Raw genomic sequence first — 24,575 nt, forward strand, 5'->3', positions numbered from 1 at the left:
GTTCATTTTGTTTTCAGCAAAATTTAGAGCATGTTGTAATGTGGTTTTAAGTATTTTATCTCAATGTAAAAATCTGCTTTTACAGGGACCTTAAACCAGAAAACATTTTGTTAAATGAAGATATGCACATCCAGATCACAGATTTTGGAACAGCAAAAGTATTGTCCCCAGAGAGCAAGCAAGGTGTGTGAGATTTATTTCTAGCAGAGCCTGGCTCTGCTTAAAATCGGAAGCAACTTCTGAGAAATGTATTGTCTTCATCGTTAATGACGGAAGTCTGTGATACTGTTGGCTATCATGACACAGATCTCCAGCTTTTCCCAGGGAAGGCGCTGTGTGCCAGGTCTTACGGAGCAGCCCCAGGCTGTGCGTCTGGTCTGGCAGGTGGAGTGGGGAAGGTCACCCGTTCTCATCGGTGCCTGCTGTGGCTCATCCTCCCTAGTCGTCTTACTGGACAGTGCTGGGTGCCATGCCACATTCGTGCCTGGTCCCACGCACAGGGAGTGTAGTGGGTGTGGTCAGCTCTGGCTCCTCCTATGGTAGTGTCTGGGGAGCACACCCTGTACCCTGGGCCCGCCCTCCCTCCCTCCACCCGCCTGTCTGTTGCCCTGTCTGGTATGTGCAGCTGCCCGTGGTGGCCCAGGCACTCTGATTTTAGTGAGGTTGTAGAAAATCACAGAATGAGGGGGTGCTGATTTTACCTGATGGTCAAGTGTATGTTTATAATCACAGAGCCTCCTAGTCCTGCTCCCCTAGGGTGGTCTCTGGCCTTGGAGTATATTGTGAGGGCGCCATTACCTGAGCAGGTGTTGCTGAAAGTACACTCAGACCGTAACAGTGACCTGAGCAGTCTCAGCCAGCCTAGGGCATTTTGCTGCCCTTAAGGTCCTTGTTGGATGGAAATCCTAAACTCTGGAGGGATAAAGAATGGCAGTCAAACTTCTGAAGACTGTTATAGAGTGTTGTGGAGAAAAGATAGTCACTGGGATGAAGGCTGGGGGAAGCTGAAGGCTGTCGTGTGCATTACTAGGTGACCTTGAAAAGGAGCCTTGGGTCTTTAGACGAGTGTGATGCCCTTGCTGTCCCGGCCTCGAGGCCGGTGGGGCCTCTGTGCAGGGCCTCCACCGGGTCCCGGGGTGCCTGTGAGAGAAAGGCCTCCGCAGAAAATGCCGAGGGGCGGGTGTGCTAGGGGTGGGCTTGGAGGGGTGTGAGTGTCGGTTTGCTGGTGGAAGAAAGATTCAAATGAAGTGGCCACGTTGTTGCAGTGGCTTTCGTGAGGAAAGGGAACAGGAGCACAGTGCGGCGGCCCCCCAGCTTGTTCACAGACGCAGCGAGCTGGCTACGGCAGCCAGAGAAGACTGCAGCTGGGGTGGAGAATAGTCCAGTAGAGCGAAGCAGGCATTCAGAACTCCGCTTGGCAGCGCTTCTGTGTCTTTTGCGTTGGCCCAGTATTCCATGTACACAGGGCCACTGGGAGGTGCTGCCAGCGCCCCTCGAGGTCTGTCGTGGCACCTTGAGGTAGTACGTGCTGGCTTCCTCCACGTGAGTCTTTCCCTCGTGGCTATTTTTCTACCTGTGTTTTCACACTGAGGATTCTTGCTAAGGTTCTATCAGCTAGTGCTTTCATCTCCGCACAGTCATGGAGGCACTAAGGCCTCATCTTGGATTTGGGAACTTCCCTGAGAATCCTAAATCATCACTTTTTGGGGGCTGAAAACAAAACTTGCAATCAAGGAAGAGGCTCTAATTTCCTGAGGTGGCCTAGTTCTGCTGCACACCCCCCCCATCCCCTCTTTCCTGTCCAGCAGTGTGTGAGGATGAGTGCCTCAGGAAGTCCTCCTGGCACTTCTGAGCTACCCCAAAACCTTGATCTCTTTGATATTCCCATTAAATAGTAACCATTTTACTGGCCAGTAATTTTTTTTTTTTTTTTTGGAGATAGGTTTTTGCTCTGTCACCCAGGCTAGAGTGCAGTGACATTATCACAGCTCACTGCATCCTCAAAATCCAGGGCTCAAGCGATTCTCCTGCCTCAGTCTCCGAGTAGCTGGGACTATAGTCACACACCACCATGCTTGGCTAATTTTTCTATTTTTTGTAGAGATGGGGTCTCGCTCTTGCTGAGGCTGGTCTTGAGCTCCTAGCCTCAAGTGATCCTCCGGCCTCAGCCTCCCAAGTAGCTGGGACTACAGGCACCAGCTGTTGTGTCTGACTGTGGAAACCTGCATTCAGATCTGTGCAGGCCTCTGGTATGCAGCTGGGTGTGGAGGCTCCACTCACCAAACAGGAAGGAGAGGTGGGCCAGCAGGGGTGGCAGGGTGGCTGGAGGGAGGATGGATGGAGGAGGTTTCAGTCACTCCAGTGGCCGCTCTGTCCCCACCTGTGGATGGCCATCATCCAGACCCTCAGACCAGCTGCCCTTTCCCTGCCTGCTGTGCCATGGACTTGAGAGACCCTCTCACAAGGGTCCCAGCTGCCTTGAGCTTGCTGTCGTTCTGGCTCAGGCTGTACTCACCACGCCCGGGACAGAGAAGAGCCTCCTTCGGAATGGATTTTCCTCCATTGTGAGAGAGGAGTTGGTCCCCATATGTCCACCACCGAGCACGGCTCCTGCCATCTTTGTACAGTCCGCTTGGTCTTTCCAGTGTTGGTATCAGTTTGGACGTGGTGGTAACGCACGGGTGGGGTGTGTGTGTTTATACAGAATAACTGCTTATCGTAAAACACTCACACAGTGCTTGTGGCCTGACTCCCAACCCCCATTGATTTGTTTTCCCTGTAAATATTTCAGTATATATTGCTAAGATTTAAAGGTTCTTTTTTTTGAGACAGAGCCTCACTCTGTTGCCTGGGCTAGAGTGAGTGCCATGGCATCAGCCTAGCTCACAGCAACCTCAAACTCCTGGGCTTAAGCGATCCTTCTGGCTTAGCCTCCCGAGTAGCTGGGACTACAGGCATGCGCCACCATGCCCGGCTAATTTTTTCTATATATTTTTAGTTGTCCAATTAATTTCTTTCTATTTTTCGTAGAGACGGGGTCTCGCTCTTGCTTAGGCTGGTTTTGAACTCCTGAGCTCAAACAATCTGCCCGCCTCGGCCTCCCAGAGAGCTAGGATTACAGGCGTGAGCCACCGCACCTGGCCTATATAAAGGTTCTTTTTAAAAACATAACCACAATGCCATACCACTTTTATACATAAAATATTCACAGTAATTAATATCTTCACAATATTTAGAGTTAAGTTTCCAGGTGTCTCATGCATCGTAATTTTTGTTGTTATTTACTTGAATCAGGATCCAAACAAGGTCTACATATATTTCTTTTAATCCGTAGTTTCCCCTCCATTTTAATTTTTCCCCTTTGAGTTTGTTGAAGAAACCAGGTCACTTGTCTGCCTAAGGACACTGGAGTTTGTTGAATGCATCTCCGTGGACTCACTTGCAGGCTCCTCTCTCCTCTGTATTTCCTGGGAGTTGTGTGGCCGCTAGGTCATACTCAAATTTGATGCCGTCCTTTCCCCACTCGAAGCCTGATGGTGGGTGTTTTTTTATCAGCTTGCATGTGACACCCAGGCACCTCTCTGATGTCAGCAGCTGTTTATAGCCATAATTGGCCTAAATTCATTAATTCATTAGAGATGCAGAATGGTCATAATCTAATTTATTCACAAGGTAGAATTCTTTAAAGAGAAACTTCTTAGCAACTATTTAATCAGTGGTATTGTTTCTAAAGGAAAAGCAGGATAAGCTTCTTTCTCCTTTATTTGCCATTTTTGAAAACCTCAAATTGGTTCACCATTATCCTCCAGTGATGATTAATCCATTAAAAAATTATTACCCCTACCTCACACCATACACAGAAGTTAACTCAGAATGCATTAGAGATCTAAATGTGAGAGTTACAACCATAACATTTAGAAGAAAGTATAGGAGTAAATGTTTGTGACCTTAGGTTAGGCAGTGATTTCTTAGATATAATACCAAAAGGACAAGCAATGAAAGAAAAAGTAGGTAAGTTAGACTATAAGTTTAAGAACTTTTGTACTACAAAGGATAGCATCAAGAAGGTGAAAAGACAACCCGCCGAAAAAGAAAAAAATGTCTGCAAATTATCTATCTGATAAGGGACTTGTATCCGGAATATAAGGAACTCTTGCAACTCAGCAATTAAAAAAATAAAAAATAAAACTGGGCAAAGGGCCTGGGTAGACATTTCTTCAAAGAAGAGATATACACATGGCCAATAAGCACGTGAAAAGTTGCTCAGCATCGTTAGTCATCAGGGAAATGCAAATCAAAACCAGAGTGAGATACCATTTCACACCCACTAGATGACTGTAATCAAAATTTTAGACAGATAATAACAGGTGTTAGCAAGGATGTGGAGAAATTGGAATCCACGTACGCTGTGGGTGGGAATGTCAAATGGTACAGCCACTTTGGAAAACAGTCTGGCAGCTCCTCAAAAGGAAATATAGTTACCATATGACCCAGAAATTGCACTCCTAAGTATGTACCTGAAAGAATGAAAATATACATTCAAACAAAAACTTGTATTAGAATGTTCCTAGCATTATTCACAATAGCCAAAAGGTGGAAACAGCCCACATGTCACCAGCTGATGAATGGATAAGCACATTATGGTCTGCCCATACAGTGGAGTATTATTCAGCTGTAAGGAAGGAGGCGATGCAGGCTGCAATGTGGATGAACCTTGGAAAGGTGGTTCTCAGCGGAAGCCTGCTGGGGTGGGTGTAGGGACTGCACTGAGTCTGGAGATGAGATCAGTTTTCAGAGTATCTCCATCTTAGCAACATTAAGTCTTCTGATCCATCAACATGAGCTGTCTTTCCATTTATTTAGATCATCTTTAATTTCTTCAAAAATGTATGCAATGGAATGATCTCTACTAGGACAGAAACAAAAAAAAATATGTTGTAGTTTTTAGGATATAAGAAGCTTTGTACTTTTGTTAAGTTTATTCCTAAGTATTTTATTTTTGATACTATTGTAAATAGAATTATTGTCTTAATTTTGTTTTCAGATTGTTCATGACAAGTGTATAGAAACACAGTTGATTTTTGTATACTAAGCTGTGTACTGCACCCTTGCTGAACTCTTTAATCAGTTGCAATAGATTCCTAGAGGACTTTCTGTAATACATATGGGATCATGTCATCTGTGATTAGAACTAGTTTTATTTCTTTCTGTCTAATCTGGATGCCTTTTCTTGCCTAATTGCTCTGGCTAAGACCTCTATTCCAGTGTTGACTAGGTGTGGCAAGGGTGGGTGTCCTTATCTTGTTCCTGTCTTGGGGGAAGCTTTCAATCTTTCATCATATTGCACGATGCCTGCTGTGGATTTTTGTACCTGCCCTTTACCTACCTCAGGGTATTCCCGGCCATGCCTAGTTCATTAAGTATTTTTATCATGCAGAGGTGTTGAATTTTTGTCAAATGCTTTTTCTGCTTCTATTGAGATGACCATATGGGGTTTTTTTGGTTCTTTATTCTGATGACGTGATGTAATGCGTTGATTTTTGTATGTTGAACTGACCGTGCACTCACACATTTGATCGTAGCGCCTAATCCATTTTGTATGTTGCTGCACTTGTGGGGTGTTTTCTGTGCTTCAGGTGTAGGTTTGTGGATAAGGCAGCAGCCTGCAGCCTTGGCTTTGAAGAGAGCGTGGGTGTGTTCTGAGCTCAAAGTCGCTTCTTCAGGTCCTCCCTCCCCACTGGCTTCTCTGAGTCTGACTGGCAGATCTGTGGCACCCAGGGTGGCCCGCAGTCCAGGATGTGGCATAGTTTCTTTGAACCACTTTGAGGGAGGAGACAACAACTCAGCCGAGAGCTTTCTCTTTCACCCTGACTTCTGTGGGTACCACGAGTGGATCAGTGATGCAGAAGAGGCAGCAGCAGCCAACAGTTGGTTCTGTGCCCGAGTTTCCAGTAGCTGGAGAAGTTTGGTCTGTGGCTAATCTCTGGGCTTCCAGAGGGAAGTAACTAGGTTCTCTGGTTTCTAACACTCTATCTGGGGCTCTTAACCTGGGTGTTACAGATCAAAGTCAGGGAGTCCATGAAGCTGGATAGGAGGACATTACTTATTTTCACTGACCTTCCAGTGAAGTTTAACATTTCCTTCCATTATGAATGTAGGCAACAAATGTCCCTGTTGCCAGGAGCAATCACAGATATGTTCACGTCCTATTAACAGTTGTCACATTATTGTCACATTACAGTAGTGGTGGCGTACCTGTTATGCTCACCACTACTGCAGAATTGCTGTGTAATTAGACCTGCTAAATCTTGTTGTTTAATGCATTAATGAAGCAAATCATATATTACTATATCACGAATCTATTAGTATCTTGATACTTATATTTCATTGTAATCACTTTCCTTTATAGTCCTGTATATTGTATTTTATGCATTTAGAAAATGATTCTGAGGACAGTCATCTTCTCCACACTCTAACCACTCTCTGTGGTAACTAATGAGAGGTCTTTTTTCAAGGGGGTGACTTTGCATATTCCCAGGGGCTTGGAGTCCTGCCTTTGGGAAGGCAGGCAGAGGAAGCGAGGGCAGGGGAACACTGAGGAAAGAGGGGCAGGCTCGGAGGACCTCGAGGAGCCAGGAGGAGGTGAGGTGGGTGGGAGGGCAGTGTTGGGCAGAGTAGCTGGGGGCACATGTAGCTATTTAAAAACACCAACAGCTCTGTGTACTGTTTGATAGTGTGAATTATTTAATTATGCATAATATCCGTCCTTCCGTATGGGAACATATTCTTTAGAACTTAATGACATTTTAAAAAAGTAGAAATCACCAAAGTAACATATAATTGTAGTAAAGATTGGAAACACTGAATAAGTAAATAAAGTATCCAATGACGTTCCTGTCTCCACCAGTGGCTACAGCCCTTGATTTTTTTTTTTTTTTTTTTTTTAAGAGATGGGCTCAGTCTGTCGCCCAGGCTGGAGTGCAGTGGCGCCATTGTAGCTCACTGCAGCCTTAACTCCTGGGCTCAACGATCCTCCCACTTCAGCCTCCTGAGTAGCTGGGACCTGCTAGCTGGGATGCGCCGGGCCCTGTTCCATCCTTTAGGATCAGGTGCTAGAAGTGGAATTGCTGCGTTGGGGACAGGAGGTCCATCCTTTATGACTTTTTTTGCTTATTAGAAAGTTGTCCCGCAAACTTTCGCTATCTTGTAGCCCCACCAGCAATGTTGCACCTGCTTCCCAAATTCTTGCCAACACCATATTTTTATTCTTTTTTCTCTTGTTGATTTGATAGGCTGTCATAGTTTAATTTGCGTTTCTTTGGTTAGTTGGCTGGTTAAACAGCTTTGTTTGTTTTTGGTTCTTGGTTTGGTTTTCTTTCAGGAATCTTCTCCGTGTTCTTGGCAGTATTATTCAGGGTCCTGGCAGGACACAAATACAGCCATGAAGTCTTTATGTGGAAGTCATTTACTGAAGGGACCATTTACAGAGCTGGATCTGTGAGCCTCCCTTGGCCTGGCCCCAGGGGACAGCTCAGAATCTGCCTGCGGGCAGGACAAGTACAGACAGCGCTGTGCTTTGTGGTGGCCCCAGCCCCGTCCAGCCCCTGAGCAGTGGAGCTGGCCTGCTTGTATTGCGGTGCTGCTGTCAGCCCACGGCTGCTGAGGAGTCCTCTCGGTGCTTAAGGGCCACTGGGTGGTGGGTGTCTCTGTGATGAGTGGATCCAGGGGTCTTGGTCCCCACCTTACAGTCTGCGAGTGAACTTGGTGACTTTGTGTGGCACAGACCAGTACTAGAGGTGGCAGGATGTGGAGGAGGGTCCCTGGCTGAGGCCTGAGTCTCCTTCTCCTGTGGCTCCTTGACTCTCGAGCTGTTTGTGACTGAGAATAGGGCTGTCCCTGGCCCGGAGCTGTTTACTGTGTGCCTGCCATGTGTCTGGGAGTGCATTTAGGCACCACAGGTGCAGCAGTGAATAGAACAGGACCCCTTGCCTTCAGGTCCCCTGTTGGGGTGCTGCTGGCAGAATGGCAGACAAGTGTGCTGAACAGGTTCTCCAGCAATGTGTGACATGGGAGTGCCAGAGAGGAGAGGGGCACAGTGTCGTAGGGGTGAGGCGGGTGTTGCTGAGCTGGTGCCCTTTGAGCCAGCCCTGGGGTGCCCTTGACAAGCCTCGCTCCTGGGAGTGGTCAGTCTGCTACAAGCGACCAGCACTGCCCTGCAGAAGAGCCCCAGGCTACCCACACTTAAGTCATAATGTCCTGATGCACAGATACTGCCTGTGTGGCTGCCATGATTGTCAACCGAGTGCCTGTCAGAGCGTGACCTTTTTTCTCTCTCCCTCTTCTCAGCCAGGGCCAACTCGTTTGTAGGAACAGCACAGTATGTTTCTCCAGAGCTGCTCACAGAGAAATCGGCCTGTAAAAGGTAACCTGCTTTTATCTGATCCATACTTGTCTTTTCTTTAAAATAGCTAGTAATTTTTTTCATGAGGAATTAATATTTGAGAGTGTCTTTGGCCTTTAAATAGCTAGACATACTTTGAAAGAATTTAGCGTTTTAGATACACATGCATGCTACTTTATTGTTATATTTTATACTTCGTCGGTTGGTTAATGCTTTTTGGTTTCAGATTTGATCTTGTTTATTTAGTAAAAACTCTTCAGTAGGGGAAGTGTGGCTGTCCTTGGGGAGCATGGCTGCAGCGATGTGTGGTGGAGCAGGCTCTACGGCGTGCAGGGGAGGCCCCAGGGGGCAGTGGACGTGGAAGGAGGAGGATGGAGGTGGTTTCCAGCAGGCATGAGGGGCTTCGCGAGGTACAGATGGGCCTTAGAGGTGGTTTCGATAGTAAAAATTAGAGGTATGGGCGGTGCAGGGGACATAGGGCTGGCGAGGGTCTGGGGCGGGGAGAATGGAGATAGGCCAGCGCAGGCAGTGGGCAGCAGAGGTGAGGAGTCGGGGAGCCAGCAGCTGGGTCAGGAGAAGTGAAAGGCACTATGTTGGGTGGGCGAGAGGTAGGTGGGAGACTGAGAGAGGGGACATCAGATCTGAGGTGTCACAGCTGGAGAGCAGTTCTCTGGAATGAAAGTGGAGAAAGCCTTTAGCATTGCTGTGGAGAGATCTCCAAGCTTGACTAACACATGCCTGGAGGCCCACCCTCTGTGTGAAAAGGGGGGAGTGTGTATTCACGTTTGCTTGTACGTGCGTTTCAGGTTCTCTAGGAGGACGTTCAGGGCACGGATAACTCTAGTGGTTGCCTCTGGGTGTGGAGCAGGGTTACGAGGGGGGCATCACTGTATCTTTTTATGTTTTTAAATTTTTTAATGACGTGATACTCATTAAAAAATAGTTAAGAATTTTTTTTTTTTATTTTAAAATCCATACCTATTCATATAAAGACTTCTTGGAAAATAAGTCTCCGAAATCACTTGCATCACAAATAATAATTTGGTGCACAGATATGTCTTTCCAGTCCTTTGTTTCCGTGCACTCTGTGTGTGCTTATGTGATTTGTATGCAGTTGGAGTCAGACTGGATGGCCAGTTTGAATCCTGCTCCTCCTGGTCCTTTGATGAACATTCCCTGTGTCATTGAAATTATTTGCAGACATCTTTAACAGCTGTGTGATTTTCTGTTGTATGAGTTTACTGTAGTTTATTGAACTGTTCCTTAGCTGCTGTTTGTGGAAGTGTTTCTCATTCATTCAGCACATACCAGCTTGCCTGGGTGGCGCAGGAGAAGGGCACTCTGCCTTGGGAGGTGTCCTGTTGTTCACCTAGTGGGAGGGAAGGATGCTTGTTGGGTCGAGTTCCTCCGTTTGGATTTTTTTTAAGAGACAGGGTCTTGCTTTGTCGACCCAGGATGGAGTGCAATGGCACAGTCACGGTGCACACTGCAGCCTTGAACTCTGGGGCTCAAGCGATCCTCCCACCTTGGCCTCCCAGCATTGGGATTACAGGTGTGAGCCTCTGCACCCGGCCCAGTTGGATTTCAACAAGTGTCATGGCTTGGTCTAACTGAGCATTAAAAAAAAATCCTGGGGGCTGGGCGCGGTGGCTCACGCCTGTAATCCTAGCTCTCTGGGAGGCCGAGGCGGGCGGATTGTTTGAGCTCAGGAGTTCAAAACCAGCCTGAGCAAGAGCGAGACCCCGTCTCTACTAAAAATAGAAAGAAATTAATTGGACAACTAAAAATATATAGAAAAAATTAGCCGGGCATGGTGGCGCATGCCTGTAGTCCCAGCTACTTGGGAGGGTGAGGCAGGAGGATCGCTTGAGCCCAGGAGTTTGAGGTTGCTGTGAGCTAGGCTGACGCCACAGCACTCACTCTAGCCCGGGCAAAAAGAGTGAGACTCTGTCTCAAAAAAAAAAAAAAAAAAAAATCCTTGGTACATACTACTTTCCAGAAACATCATACTGGCTTCCTCTTTTATTAATTAATTAATTTATTATTATTATTATTTTTAAATAGAGACAGGGTCTTGCTCTGGCACCCAAGCTAGAGTGCAGTGGTATGATCATACCTCACTGCAACCTTGAACTCCTGGGCTCAAGTGATTCTTTTGCCTCAGCCTCCTGAGTAGCTGGGACTGCAGGCATACACCACCACGCCTGGCAATGTTTTTTTTTTTTGTAAAGATGAGGTCTCACTATGTTGCTCAGGCTGGTCTTTTTTTTTTTTTTGAAGGGGGTGTTGTGTGGAGGGATACTCAGTTTCCTTTGTTGTTGTCAAGATAGTCTCTCTCTCTGTCGCCCTGAGTAGAGTGCAATGGTGTCATTGTACTTCACTGCAACCTCCGACTCCTGGGCTCAAGTGATCCTCCTGCCTCAGCCTCCGAGGTAGCTGGGACTACAGGCGCGTGCCACCATACCTGGCTAATTTTTTCTATTTTTTGTAGAGATGGGGTCTCCCTCTTGCTCAGGCTGGTTTCGAACTCCTGAGCTCAAGCAATCCTCCCGCCTCAGTCTCCCAGAGTGCTAGGATTATAGGTGTGAGCCACTGCACCCAGCCTTCCCCTTTTATTTTTTATTGGATTAAAAAAATTTAAATTCTAAAATACATGTTCATCATAAAACATTCAACAGTTTTTGGGCCACCCAAAAAGCCCTTTCTGTTTGAATTCCATACTCCAGAGATGATCCTGTCAACACTGAGGCAGCTGCGTCCCCCCTGCCGCACCCTCTGCTTCCACACTGAAAGGTGGATGCTTTTCTGCCTGTTTTCTTGTGTTGCGCCCCATTTTACCTAAACAGTAAGGAAAACCATACGTAGAAGCTACAGTCATGCGTTGCTGAACTGTGGGGATACGTTCTGAGAAACACGTCGTTAGGCGATTTCATCATTTTGAGAACATCACAGAATGTCCTTACACGAGCCTAGATGGCTCCGCCTGCCACACGCCTGGGCTGTGTGGTATAGCCTGTTGCTGCTGGGCCACAAACCCATGCAGCACATTACTGTACTGAGCACTGCAGGCAGCTGTAACACAATGTGAAGTATTTGTGTATCTAAACATCGGTTAACGTAGAAAAGGTACGGTAAAAGTACGGTCTTACGGGACCACCATCACACACACGGTCTGCCATCGACGTGAAACGGTACGCGGCACACAGCTGCAGTTTTTAAATGCCCTTCGCTCTGTATCCGTATGTTGTGGACCAGATTTCTGTGTTACATTTTTAAGCCCCCATCAAGTGCCTTACCTGTGCGGGACCCTGTGGGTGCTGGTGACACAGGGTACAAGGACAGAGCTTTCCCTTAAGGTTCCCGGCGTTTGATTGACATCCTGTCTGAAGTGGTGGTTTTTACCCACACCCTGCGATTTCACCCTGCAGAAGGCCAGGCTGTGGCCTCTTGCTGAAGCTGAAGCTGACTGTATGCAGCAGCCCAGGGGCCTGCGCACACCCAGTGCATCGGGGGAGGAGCTAGGAGTGGAGGCAGGACTTGGAGGAGATCACAGTGTGGACGGGACCTTGGGCCCGGCCTTGCCCTGAAGGTGGAGATGGGGGATGAGCAAGGGCAGAGCTGCAGGCCCCAAACAGCAGGGGACACTTCTGAAACCTAGCTGTGTTCTGGAAATAACTTCAATTTACAGCTGTAGTGTTTTTCTTTTAAAATGGATAATCGAAGTGTTTATGAAGGAGGGGCAGGGATTTTCACAGCAGAATCCAAGAAGGGAGAGATGCAGCCTGCTCTGTGCACATCTGGGGATGTTCTCGTTTGCCTCCTTGGTGTGTGAGTTTGCACCTGTCCTGGGTGAGCACGGAGTTGGTCGGGAGGGAGAACCTGCATTTTGTCTGAGTGGCACCTTCTTGCCCCTGACTCGGGCGAGCCCTCCCAGCCCGGCCTGGCCCCCTACCTTCCTGGGCACTGGCAGGAGGGTGCTTGCCATCAGCTTTCCCTGTCATTTTACTGGAAACAGTGCCAGCGTCTTCTTTAACCTCCCATACCCTGCCCTCTGCTTCAGGGTGAGCTGACTGTGTGTGGGAACTGGTAACCCCTGTGGGAAGTGGCAGCGCTTTGGGGGCAGCTGAACAACAGATGGCTGCCATGTGTAGACCCTCTCCGCCAGGCCCTGCCCTCACACCTAACTGGTCTTAAAGGACGGAGGACATTGGAGGCGACAGGTGGAAGGTGAACTGTGCTGTCACTTAGCTTTTACAAATGTTGTTCTTCTTTGTTTTCTCCCTATCTTAAAGTTCAGACCTCTGGGCTCTTGGATGCATAATATACCAGCTTGTGGCAGGACTCCCGCCGTTCCGAGCCGGGTAAGGAGACAGCGTTTCCTGGGCCTCTGAGCCCATCGTGGTGCCTCCCTGACAGAGGCTGTGCCCAGTTTGGGGAGGGACTTTGATGGGCACTTATGAGTACATGGCCTGGTGGTTTGTTTGTGTCTGTGTCGGGCAGCGGGGGAGGTGCTGTGCCGTCCTGGGGGAAGCGCATCCTTCATGTGGAGGTTTGTAGGAGCCTGCCTGGAGTGATTTTTTTTTTTTTTTAATTTTACAGAAATGAATATCTTATATTTCAGAAGATCATTAAGTTGGAATATGACTTCCCAGAAAAATTCTTCCCTAAGGCAAGAGACCTTGTGGAAAAACTTTTGGTAAATATTTTGAATTTCCTCCTGGTAAGATGATGCAGTAGCCACGTCCTGAGTCCCTGCAGGCCTGCGCTCACAGGGGCTTTCCTGGAGGCACCTGCGTTTAGGAGCATGGTGTTTTGGGTGATAGTGATTATAGATAATCATATCTTATATCTCATGTCATTGTAAGTCCCTCGATTTCCAAATGTCTGATTCTTGACAGGAAACTACTATATCAGAAATTATAAAAATAATTAAATATAAATAAGATAGGAAACTACTGTATCATTTTGCATTTGCACATCAGCATAGCATTTTAAGTTACTTGTGCTACAGCAGCTACATTTATTACAATGGCAGATGCTATAAATCCTATTTCAGTGACTTTTCTAAATGTCACCTTTAGAGTAAGCTACATGAAGATTTTAAAGATCACCCCAGGTAATACAGCAAAGAGACAGATTTACCTGGGGAAGGTGTGTCAGCTTGTGTCCTAGAAACAAGTGTCCCAGCACTGCTGTGCTTCCCTCCTTACCCGGATATTTTGGGGAGCTGGGTCAGTCCTGCCTCCGAGTGTGGTCCCAGGGTTGGGCACCAGCGTGGCCTGCTGTGGGGCCAGGAAGGTGCCGTAGTCCACCTCTGCCACTTGTCCTGCCTGTCTCCTTCCCTGTCATGGGGGCTGAGGCTTGGTCCTCTTGAGGGCGAAAGGGGCGTGGCCCTGCCGCTGGGGGAGATGGCTCTGCAGCCCTCCCCTCCTTGCCTATGAGGGCCTGCCGTCCAGACCAGCTGTTCCTTCTCTTTGTTGTTTAAGTGAATCATTTGTCAGTTCCATGTTTTAGGTCCTAGCTGTGTTTTACAAGAATACTTGTGCTGTTCATGCTGTTTTGAGGTTGAGATTCATTTTCAGTGGGGTGTGGGAGGGTTGGGGGAGCAGAGCCTCGAGAGCTGCCCCAGGACCTTGGAACATGCCTCAGTCATCCCTAGTGCTCTGTGGGGTGGGTGGGCATAGGGGCTGGGCCATGGTGTCCCTGCTCCTTCCAGGAGATACTGAGAATTGAAGAGAATCACTCAAAAATAATCTTTCTTTGTCAGAATTACATTTCACCCTGACAGTGAGTTGTCTTCACTGTTGTTCAAGGTTTTAGATGCCACAAAGCGGTTAGGCTGTGAAGAAATGGAAGGGTACGCACCTCTGAAAGCTCATTCGTTCTTCGAGTCCATCACGTGGGAGAACCTGCACCAGCAGACGCCGCCAAAGCTCACGGCTTACTTACCAGCCATGTCGGAGGACGACGAGGACTGCTACGGCAACGTAAGCCGGCTCGGCGTGGGGCGGCCCAGGCAGAGCTGAGTTCTGCTCGTGCTCTGCCAGCGTGGCTCCTCTGTGCACGTTGCGCCCACTCGCGGCAGGACCCGGCGCACGATGAGCGGCCGCAAGGGGAAGACGGAGCTGATTTTGTAGAGCTGTTGGTGGTTGAACGTTTTGCTGCCATGAGGTGATGGCCACTGAGGTGCCCTGGGTGGGCTAGATCCTTTTTCTCATTTCCTCAGCTGTGATTAGTCTAATGAGTTTTTGCCCAGAGAGTGTTGCTGGAGCCAGGGCGAGCAGCGCCTGCACCAGCTCCCGGTAGAGCCCCCTGCGAGGCTCACTGGTAGCTGCTGTGAGCCCGGTGCCTGTGTAACTGTGTCTGGGACAGTCCAGAATGCTGCTTACCTTTCCGACAGCGACCTGGAGCGCTGCCTTTTTGAATTTTTGTGATACGGTGTTGGAGCTGGACACCTGTCACTGTCTGCTTCCATGCATGGAGGAGCAGGCACCATATAGCGCTGGGGACACCGCCCCGGCTCTGCCGGACACTGATGGTGCTGGCTTTGAGGCCGATTGTCTCCCAGGACTTGATACAGACATAGGGGCTTAAATGCACTTTGCTCTGTAAAGTTTTTGTTGTGGGAAATGTGAGCCATATCCAGAAGGGACCGGGGCCGTCCCGAGTGCAGGCTCCTCACTGCTTCCAGGCTCGTGCCATCTAAACCGCTCTCACTGTCCTCCATCTCTCCTCATGCTTGAATGTGATTGTATAAGTTGCTGTTGTCCTTGATACCTGTTTTTCTGGCTTGACTTCTGTCCCTGTGGCGTATTCTAACCACTTACCATGTATGGCGCTCCACTTTGGTTGAATGCGGAATTCTAGATTTTATCTAAGTCATCCAAAGCTACATTAAAATTACTACTGGTGTTACTTCTTAGAGATCAAGGGTTCCCTATGTCTTGTGCCCTGCATAGCACGCCCTCCCTTCCCAGTCCTAAAGTGCTCTTTGTGCCCAAACTCAAAGGGAGCAGGGCCTAGAGAGCAGCCTGTGCCAACCTGCCAACCTCCCGCTTGGGGCCATCTGCGGCCTCTGTGAGTGCAGACTGCTGAGGACTTGGCCCCAGGAGCCCACCCTGCGTGCCCCCTGGGCACTCCTGGTCACGTCAGCAAGAGCTGGCAGGAACTGCTGGGCCTGCTGTTGCTGCAAAACTCGCACCCGGGACTGGCAGGCAGCAGTTTGGCCCATGGGCTCCGTGCCCTGCTGCTGGTCGCCCCTGGGAGGTAGCTGAGCACGGAAGGAGCCACATAGGCTCCACTTGTGTCTGATCTCAGCACCCAGAGCTCTTCACATGGAGTGTGGGTGCCCCTCGGCCCCTGTGTCTGTGCCGGTTGAGAACTCTGGCTTCTCCACACGCAGGCTCTGGCTGCCGTCTGTGAAGTCGGGCTCCATGTGGTAACAGCTTGCTTTTTGTTAGATGGCTCATCCTTAGCTTCCAAAAGCTGTGTGGTTTGAAAGCCTTGGAGGGTGTCCAGGCAGAGCGCTCCCCATGCCACACCCGCGTTCCGGTGGTGAGCGAGTCTTGGGAAAGATGTTGGCCTGGAGAGGTGTCGCGCACAGACAGAGCCTGTGCTGCTCCCTCCCTGTGGGGGGCGTGGACAGCAGGTCGTGGAGGGGACAGTTTCCTCTGAGAGGCTCCAAGAGTTGGTTGCCCTTTCAGCAGGAGGGGGCTTCTGCCGGTGGGGAGAGGGTGGCAGCTGTCATCCACTCTTGATTCGGGGTGTGAGGAGAACAGGCACTTCATTTTCTCCAGTTTGTGTCATTTCCTGCCAATTGCTGATGGCAATATTTGTCATTGGACTCAGCACTATTGGAGACCAGTGATGGGGCCGAGGCGTGTGGGGCACTGCCTCCCTGTCTGCTGGGAACACCTCATCCAGCCCGTGTCCCCCTTGTCCACATGTCCTTCCGAGGCCTGAGTCTGTGCATGGTGCTGCTGAATGCAGAGGGTGGAGAATAGGATAGGGTATTTGGAGCTTTCTGTGGGGGACAGGACAGTGGAGCCCCCAAGAGGGAGGAATGGCCAGAGACACAGAAGGCTGGCTGTGAGTTCAGTGTTGGCCAGCAGGATGTGACTTGGGCTAGTTTCTGAGCTTCAGTTTCCCCATTTCAGCAGTGGGGACAACGTTAATAAGTACCTTGCTGGCTCCAAAGGCTTGTGTTACCCCGGGTGGGGTGCCCACAGGAGGCTCTGTAGACTTTGAGATGCTGTGTGGAGGCAGCCTGTGCCCTGGAGCCTTCAGGGAGGAAGTGAGCGTGTGCCAGGGACTGTCCTGGGGTCCCTCCCCATTGGGAGCGGCGGGGCAGGGCTGAGGCTGCTGTATGCTGTGTTGTGTGGCTGCAGGAGTGGGTGCACGTTGGGGAGGGAGGACTGCAGATGGGGGCTGACCTCTGTGGAGTGGCAGCCAGCACCCTCTTTCTGGAGGCGTGGGGGGCGGCGCTTTCTGGCGGCGCTGCACTCATCACAGCTGTTGCCGGTGGCATCTTCTCCTCTTCCCCTCACTGGCCTCAGCAGGGTTCAGGTGTCGGGCCTGCAGCCTGGGAGGCCACCTGCCCAGGTCTGTGCTGGGGGCTCTTCGGCCCTGTCCGCAGCTCCAGGAGTGTGTTAGTGCACAGGCTGTGCCCATCTGGCACATTTGTGATTACTTCATTTTCTGTGTCAATACTAGTTTGCAGTTTTCTCTGGAATAACAGGCCGCTTTGTCTATATTCAACTAACCTTTGCTGACATTAAAAGTAATGTTTTTTAAAAAACAGAATGCAGTTAGTCAGATCGAAATATGTAGTACCCACCACAGACTCAGAAGACTCTGGGACCAAACAGGAGGGCTCCTGGATGCTGAGGCCCTGCATTCTGGCCTGAGCACAGCTGGGCTTCCGCTTGGAGGAGGGTGGATCTTCTGGTCCCTTCTCTTCCCAGCAGGCGTCCCAGTCCCCCACCTCCAGGGGGCAGCACAGGGGCTGTCAGTGCCACACTGAATGAGGGGCCCCAGGTCCCCTCTTCCTGGAGGTGAAGACTGAGGTTTAGCCCGTCTCATTGGAAGAGGAACTCAGACCAGGCAGAATCCAGCCATGCCTTGCTTAAGTGGCCACATGTCACTTAACCAGAGAATCTGAGCTGCCCACACTTGCCAGCAGCAGCCGGGCCTCGCACCTTGGCATGTGTGAGCTCACTAGGTGTGAGGGCAGCGACGAGGGGGATGGGTGTGGGTCTTTGGGCCTCGGAGGTGAGCTGAGGGGCTTTCTCACTTTCCCTTCTTCTCTGCAGTACGACAATCTCCTGAGCCAGTTTGGCTGCATGCAGGTGTCATCATCGTCTTCCTCCCACTCCTTGTCTGCCCCGGACGCGAGCCTGCCCCAGAGGTCGGGCAGCAACATAGAACAGTACATCCACGATTTGGACACTAATTCTTTTGAACTGGACTTACAGTTTTCCGAAGAAGAGAAGAGGTTGCTATTGGAGAAGCAGGCTGGTGGAAACCCGTGGTAAGAATTTACAGACATAAGCAATACTCCATGTGGAGCTGCACTGTGAACTCGTGGGAATGGGAGACTCGGGAGCCCCTGTGGGGGCCACAGCAAGACCTGAGGTGGGCGTCTTCACCTTGTCGCTGCCTCCCACAGCTACCTTGGACACCCAGCAAAGGTGGACCCTCAAGGGTGCAGTTGGAATTGGTGTTTAGGAGGCATCGGGCCGGGGGGTGGGGTTGGGGTGGGGGGTGGGTTTGCAACCCTCAGGTGCTGTGGTGGGCAGGGTGTGGCTGTTCCTGCTGTGGCTGTGGATTCGCCGGGATTTAAGTAACCGCTGTCGCGTGCTGAGACATTTGGGGCGTTTCCTAGGTTCTGCTGTTGTATGTCATCTTGTACACACAGCTTTTCCAAACACTTGACTGATTATTGCTTTTGGGGTGAGCCCTGGGGGTGGCATGTGTTCTGAGGGTGTGCACATTTTAAGAAGGCCGTGATTTGTACCAGTGGTGCCGAGAATCTGAGTGTTCCAGGGCCTTGACTCCCCTTGAGTGTTTTGATGCAGTAAAAGTGGGCTCGTGTGAATTTTCACTTTTATTCTAATTGAAGCAGACATCTTCTGTGTTGGCCATTCATGTTTATATTTTTGAGGTACTTTGTGTCCTTTGACTTTTTTCTTGTACGTTTTGCATCTTTTTAAGATTGATGTTTTAGAGCCATGTATATGAAGAATATTCTCCATTGTATATTTTACCAATGTTTTTCTTCAGTTTGTCTCTTTAGTCTGTTGATGCTGTGTTATGTGGAAGTGGAAAATTCTTACAAAATCCATCCTGTCCCTGTTTTTATGTTTTCCATCTTAGTCTGTTGAGAAGGTTGTCTCTGCCCCAATGTTTGCACCTGCATTTTCTTGAAGCATTTTTATACTTTCACCTTTTTTGTGGGCAGAGGGCCCAAGGCAGGTGGGGAGATAGGACGGAGTGTTGGGGTGACGGGAGGGAAGGATGAGGTAGGGACAGGTTTGAGGACAGTGTGACCTGGGAGTCTTCTGTCGGGAGGAACGAGAGAATCGAAGTGAGCTCTTGGCCACTCGCTGGCACTTGGGTGAGACTGGGGTTCTGTGCCTTGAGAAGTTCTTGCCTCTAGAACAACTGAGCACAGATGTTGGCCAGTAGCGATCTACAATGCTAGCGTTTAAACTTGTCCTTCAACTCACTGTTTCCTACAGGGTTATTGCTGGGGGTATTAATATAAACTGAGCAGGAGAAAGGGTTTTTGATCAGTTTGAGCAGTGCTGGCCAGGCAGCTCCTAGCAGGTGTGTGGTGTGTGTACTGGTTGTGCAGGAGTTTCTGGGCTCGTGTGCGCTGGGCTCTCCGAGAACGGTCTGCCTTGTCTTCTCCGCAGGCTTGGCCAGGAGCACTTTCTCTGCAGAGCCCCGCCAGGCAGCGCTGTCTGCATGTATGTGCGCGTTTCAGCTCCTTTGGTGACTCCCTAGAAGGCCCCTGTGCGTCTCTGCCTTGGCGCTGGGCAGGACAGCAGGTGCAGCTGGCTGTAGGCCAAGACACACGACCCCCTGCCTGCTTCCATTGTGTCCAGGCTTCTCCCTTCCGTCCAGATTTCAGGCCATTTTAGAAGCTGGTGACTGCCAAGAGCTTGAGGGCTCTCTTAATTTGGTCAGTGGGAGATCTTTCAAGCGTAGAACTGTTTCTTGCCAGCCACAGTGGCTCATGTTTGTAGTCCTAGCACTTTGGGAGGCCAAGGTGGGAGGATCGCTTGAGCCCAGGAGTTAAGGCTACAGTGAGCTATGATTGCACCACTGTACTTCAGCCTGGGCAACAGAGCAAGATCCTGTCTCTAAAATAAAAATAATAAAAAAGAAAATTTATCTGAAACTTACTTTGTATTTAATATTTTATCCTAAAATAAAATTTACAATATTTTTTACATTTATGTATGGATCATTGACTTAAAAAGGGAGAAGAAGATTTGCCTTCTCAGCCTGCTGTGGCACTTTGTCTAGAGACGCTAAAAAGTGGCAGCTGACGCGCCAGAGAGCCCTGGCTGGTGGAGGGTGTGCTCCTCCAGGGAAACCGGGCAAAGCTGCAAACATAAAGCAAAATGGGACAGAAGCTGTCTTTGCCTTGGCTGCGTGGACCTTAAGGCTGTGTCTGTGAACAGACGTTTTCACATGTTATCATGGTACCAGTGGCGACATCACTTTGAGACCTACCATTCAGAGTTTTCAAGATAAAGGGATTTTTAAATTTAAAAGAACCATTTTAAACACATATGTGATGAGCTCTTTAAAAGCCAAAGTTGGTTGTCACAGCTTTCCGACTAGAAATTAAAGAGCTCCTGCTCTTACAGAGAAGGTGCGTTGTCGAGGCTGGAAGCACCGCATGGCGGCTGGGAGATGAAAGCCCTGGGGCTGAGACATCCCAGCAGGCGCTGTCCACAGTGCAGTAGAAACCTGCTGGAGTCGGCGTGACTGCACACACGAAGCGGAGTTACTCTCTCTGCTGCCAAGTTGTGCTTTCGCCTTGCGAATGGTGGCTCTGCAGTCAGGACGGGGCTTGTTGCTTTGCTTTGTTCCTCCAGCTTCTTGTCAGAGTCCTTTCACCCGAGTGCTTGGCAGTAAGTAGCACACGTGGCGCTACACCAGTCAAAGTGTGGGGTGACCGTCTGAATCTCATGGTTTCTTACGGAACAAATGTGTTCTTGTTGGCACCGATGGTACAAAAGCCGTGGTGGGTGGAACTGCTGGCTGCGGAGCACGACTGGAGGCCAAGGCACCAAGAAGTGCCAAGTGATGCCGGCTCTTCACAGCCATTCGCTCCCAGAGGGGAGAGAACAGAACTAGTCTCACTCTTGAACGTTTAGAAATCATGGCTTGGCCCTTTTGTTACGACAGGGCAGCCCATTTGTCATCTGTGGCGAACGTATCTTGCTCTTGCTCTGTAAACCTGTCTTGCCCTTCCTCAATAAACTTTGTTTCACACTTGGGGAAAAAAAAAACAAAACATGTTAATGCTGTGTGACGTTATGGGAAGTGTGCAGAAGTATTCACGCTGCAGACCCAAGCGTGACAGCTGCCGCACGGAGAAGCACTGGCGCGGCTGTTGGCGTGCTCTGTCTGTGGGATGCTGTCTTCACCGGCAGGTCTCGCTGACAGGCAGACTGAGGTTGTGCAGACTTGGCTATTCGGCCAACATTTTTCTTGAAAATGATTGGAATGAGCTTGCCACTTCAAGGAAAACAACTGCCAGTATTTATACCAGTGATAAAATTGAAACCTGCAAGTGAAAATTGGTATTTTGAAAAACTGAGCTTGACATCTTCCCAATGCTCAAAGACATTTTTGAAGAGATACATAGTGATGATATCATGAATCAGTCTGTTGATATTGTGGATTGAAATGTATCAACATTTGGAAGCTCTACATTACTCAGCAAACCAATACTTTGCAGGTGACCAATGTATAGCACTATAAAGTCATGTAAGGGTAGAAGATCCATTCAAGCTACGAGGTAGATTGATGGATTTTGATGTCGCAGTGCATGAAAAATTCATTGTTAGAAATGCAGATTCCATATTACAGCCAACCTTTAAGAAACTGCCACTTGTTGGGTTGTGGTGTAGTATCAAAGAAGAATATCAACAAATATCTTAAAAGCCTATTAAAATGTTCCTCCCTCTTACACCTATTTACCTGAGTGAGACTGGGTTTTCCACGTCCTTCTGCCTACACGAGAGCTCACGTGGAGCGAAGGCACGGTGGGTTGAGAGCCCAGCTCTCTTCTCATTAGCCACACGTTTAAGAGATTTGCAGAATGTACTGCAGTACCGCTCTTCTCATTCATTATTTTGTTTTAGAAAATAGTTATTTTTAAAATGAAATTTATATTGATATGTAATGAGTTTATTGTTTTTTAATGAATTAAGTATTTGAAAATGTCTGCTTTAGTTTCTCACGCAGTACATATCGATCAATATAACCCAGGGAAAGGGAAGCCCTTTGGGGTCTTGCGCAGAGTTGAAGAGTAAAGGGCTGCTCCAGCGAAGGCTGCCCATCAGCTACCTCTGCGGGGGCCTCTCTTGCCTGAGGGGAAGCCAGGTCCGGCTCTGCAAGGTGTCAGAAAAGCTGCAAATGAGCTCTGGCAGCCACACTGCAGCTCTCCTGGGAGTGCCTGTGTGCTTCGCCGCTGCTGGCCTTGGGCTTGGATCCTTGAAAATGGTCTTTTCAGGGTCTGGATGGGGGGCCTTCAGGGAGGAGGTAAGAGCTCTGACTTTGGAATCAGGAAAAGGGGGCTTTACATGGTCACCCCTTGTGAATGGATGGGCGTGGGCCCCTCAGTCCCTGCACCCTCATCTGTGCAGAGGGGAGAGGTCCCTGTCCGTGGGGAGCCAAAATGCCAGATGTGAAAGTAAGACTGTCTGCTGGAAGGTCCTGTCTTCGTGCTGAGGTGATAGGTGTGTTTCCGGTGTGGGTTTGGCCGTGGCTCCCAATCTCCGGTGCTGCCTGCACCTGCTGGGGGTAAAAGGCCACTTAGGGCGGGGGTTCTCATTGGAAGAGGGGGTCTGACTTGTTGAAGTAAAAGTTCAAAATGCTTCCTTTAAGTGCTTAAACTTTTCAAAGTCAATAAATAGCCTGTTGTAATCTAATTGGTTATTATCTAAATGAACGGACTCTGGTGTTTCTGCTGATAAAGGGGCTTGATCGACTGTCTCTGTCCATCCCTCTGAGCTCCGGCTCCTGGCCACAGTGCAACGGGCCTTTTCCCCCCGTGGGTGAAGCTGGCCAGGTGGGGCCTGCGCTGTGTGCGTGGGGTCCTCGTCTGCTCCTCGTAGTGCCGGCTGTGCTGTCGCTGCGCGCCGCGGCCTCAGCCTCACCCTCACCGGCGTGAGTGATGGCACTGCTGGGGAGGTCTCCGCGCTCCTTGTCTGGTGTTCCCTTCAGGTAGGTTTCTGGGCATGAGTTCACTTCTCAGCGCGCGTTTCCAAATGGCTTTTCAGCGAGTCTTCGTTCCAGGCCGTCGGTGCCAAGTGAGAACAGCACTTCGGCAGCTCCGTGCCATGGCACTGGGCACCCCGGGGACAGTGGGGATTGGTGCTCAGTTCCATTCCTGTGTTCAGGGCCATCGAGGACTTTTTTGTGTCACCTAATTCCTCCTTTGGGAATTTCCAGTTTGTTTGTTCAGATTTCTGTTGAGAGATTAGGCCTTTCACGACACTTTTTACTTGCTCTGTGGAGTACAGATGCTGCCGCTTCGTAGGTTGTCGTTGCTGGAAATCTCTCCCAGTCTGTTTGCCTGTTACCTCGGTTATTTTTGAAGGTAGAGGTCGTCTCTGTTCTCGTGGAGTCATGTCTGTTGCCCAGTGTTTGATGACTTCTTTTGCTTTCAGCTTGGAAGGTAACCCCGCCCTCATAGGCTTGAGGGATATCCTGTTATTTTTCCTTCTAGTCCTTCTCTTGAGTTAGTATCTCAAACTGTCTCCCTTGCCATCCTTTTTGGCGCTTTGGTGCGTTGTGAAGGCGGAGGCTGGAAAGACACTGTGAGGCCTCCTCGCCTACATGCCCGGCTTCCCTGAGATCTGGAATTCGGTGCCCGAGGCCCTGCGCACCTGCAGCCAGGCTCCTTGAGGAGTTGGCCAGTGAGAGCTCTCACCAGGCTGGGTTCAGAGGGGCCCTCTGCCTCCCACACTGACTGTCACCCCAGTAGGATCTAACCAATCCATCTTCTCTGAATCATTCCTTGCGATTCTTTACCCAATGTTAAATCCTCACGCGATAGGGCCAGTCTGTCAGAACAGGCTTTCTGTCGGGCTTCGTGGGTTTCTCTGTGTACTTTGTGCTTTGTGTTGCGGTAGCTCCTGCTCGTCACGTCCTTTGCAAGAATCTCCTTGGTTTGCTTTCTCTGTGTTTCGAGCGTGTGTGCACGTGTTTGGTGGTGGTGAAGTACCTGCGAGAGGATTGCATGTTCCCCATACAGGTCACAGCACTCTTCTTGTTCAAAGTCTTCGTTGCTTTCAAAACCCACACAATGCCTCGCTGGTTTGTGTACCCAAGGCCAGGCCTTTGGTGATGAGGTCTCTCTCAGGGCAAGCCTGGCACTGGTCAGGTCGGGGTGGGTCACATGGTGCTACCAGCTCTCCAGTCTTCTTACAAATGCTCTTGGCCCTGTGGGGGGCCAGGCAGGTGTGTGGATGTGCTCAGATCTTTACTTGGTCATCTTATGCCTTTTTCTGAGACGGGGTCTCACTCTGTCTGTCACCTGGACTGGAGTGCAGTGGCATCGTCATAGCTCACTGTAACCTCAAACTCCTGGGCTCAAGTGATCCTCCCACCTTAGTCTCCTGAGTAGCTGGGACTATAGCCATGCACCACCATGCCTGGCTAATTTTTTTTTTTTTTTTGAGACAGAGTCTAGCTTTGTTGCCCTGGCTAGAGCGAGTGCCGTGGCGTCAGCCTAGCTCACAGCAACTCCTGGGCTCAAGCAATCCTTCTGCCTCAGCCTCCCGAGTAGCGTATCAAAGAAGAATATCAACAAATATCTTAAAAGCCTATTAAAATGTTCCTCCCTCTTACACCTATTTACCTGAGTGAGACTGGGTTTTCCACGTCCTTCTGCCTACACGAGAGCTCACGTGGAGCGAAGGCACGG

At 49.6% G+C, this 24,575-nt stretch overlaps 1 protein-coding gene across 1 annotated transcript in view; it reads left to right on the plus strand.

The window, feature by feature from the left end:
- PDPK1 (3-phosphoinositide dependent protein kinase 1) overlaps window positions 1-24,575 on the plus strand; it is a 71,978-nt gene that overhangs the window by 39,374 nt on the left and 8,029 nt on the right. The window contains exons 6-11 of the mRNA XM_012647751.1: window positions 86-183; window positions 8,347-8,422; window positions 12,694-12,762; window positions 13,001-13,097; window positions 14,215-14,388; window positions 17,713-17,930. Of these exons, the coding sequence (XP_012503205.1) occupies window positions 86-183; window positions 8,347-8,422; window positions 12,694-12,762; window positions 13,001-13,097; window positions 14,215-14,388; window positions 17,713-17,930 (732 nt within the window). The remainder of the gene's footprint in view (window positions 1-85; window positions 184-8,346; window positions 8,423-12,693; window positions 12,763-13,000; window positions 13,098-14,214; window positions 14,389-17,712; window positions 17,931-24,575) is intronic.

This window comes from Propithecus coquereli, unplaced genomic scaffold (assembly GCF_000956105.1).
Source record: "Propithecus coquereli isolate 6110/MARCELLA unplaced genomic scaffold, Pcoq_1.0 Scaffold27, whole genome shotgun sequence".
NCBI classification, from domain to species: Eukaryota; Metazoa; Chordata; class Mammalia; order Primates; family Indriidae; genus Propithecus; species Propithecus coquereli.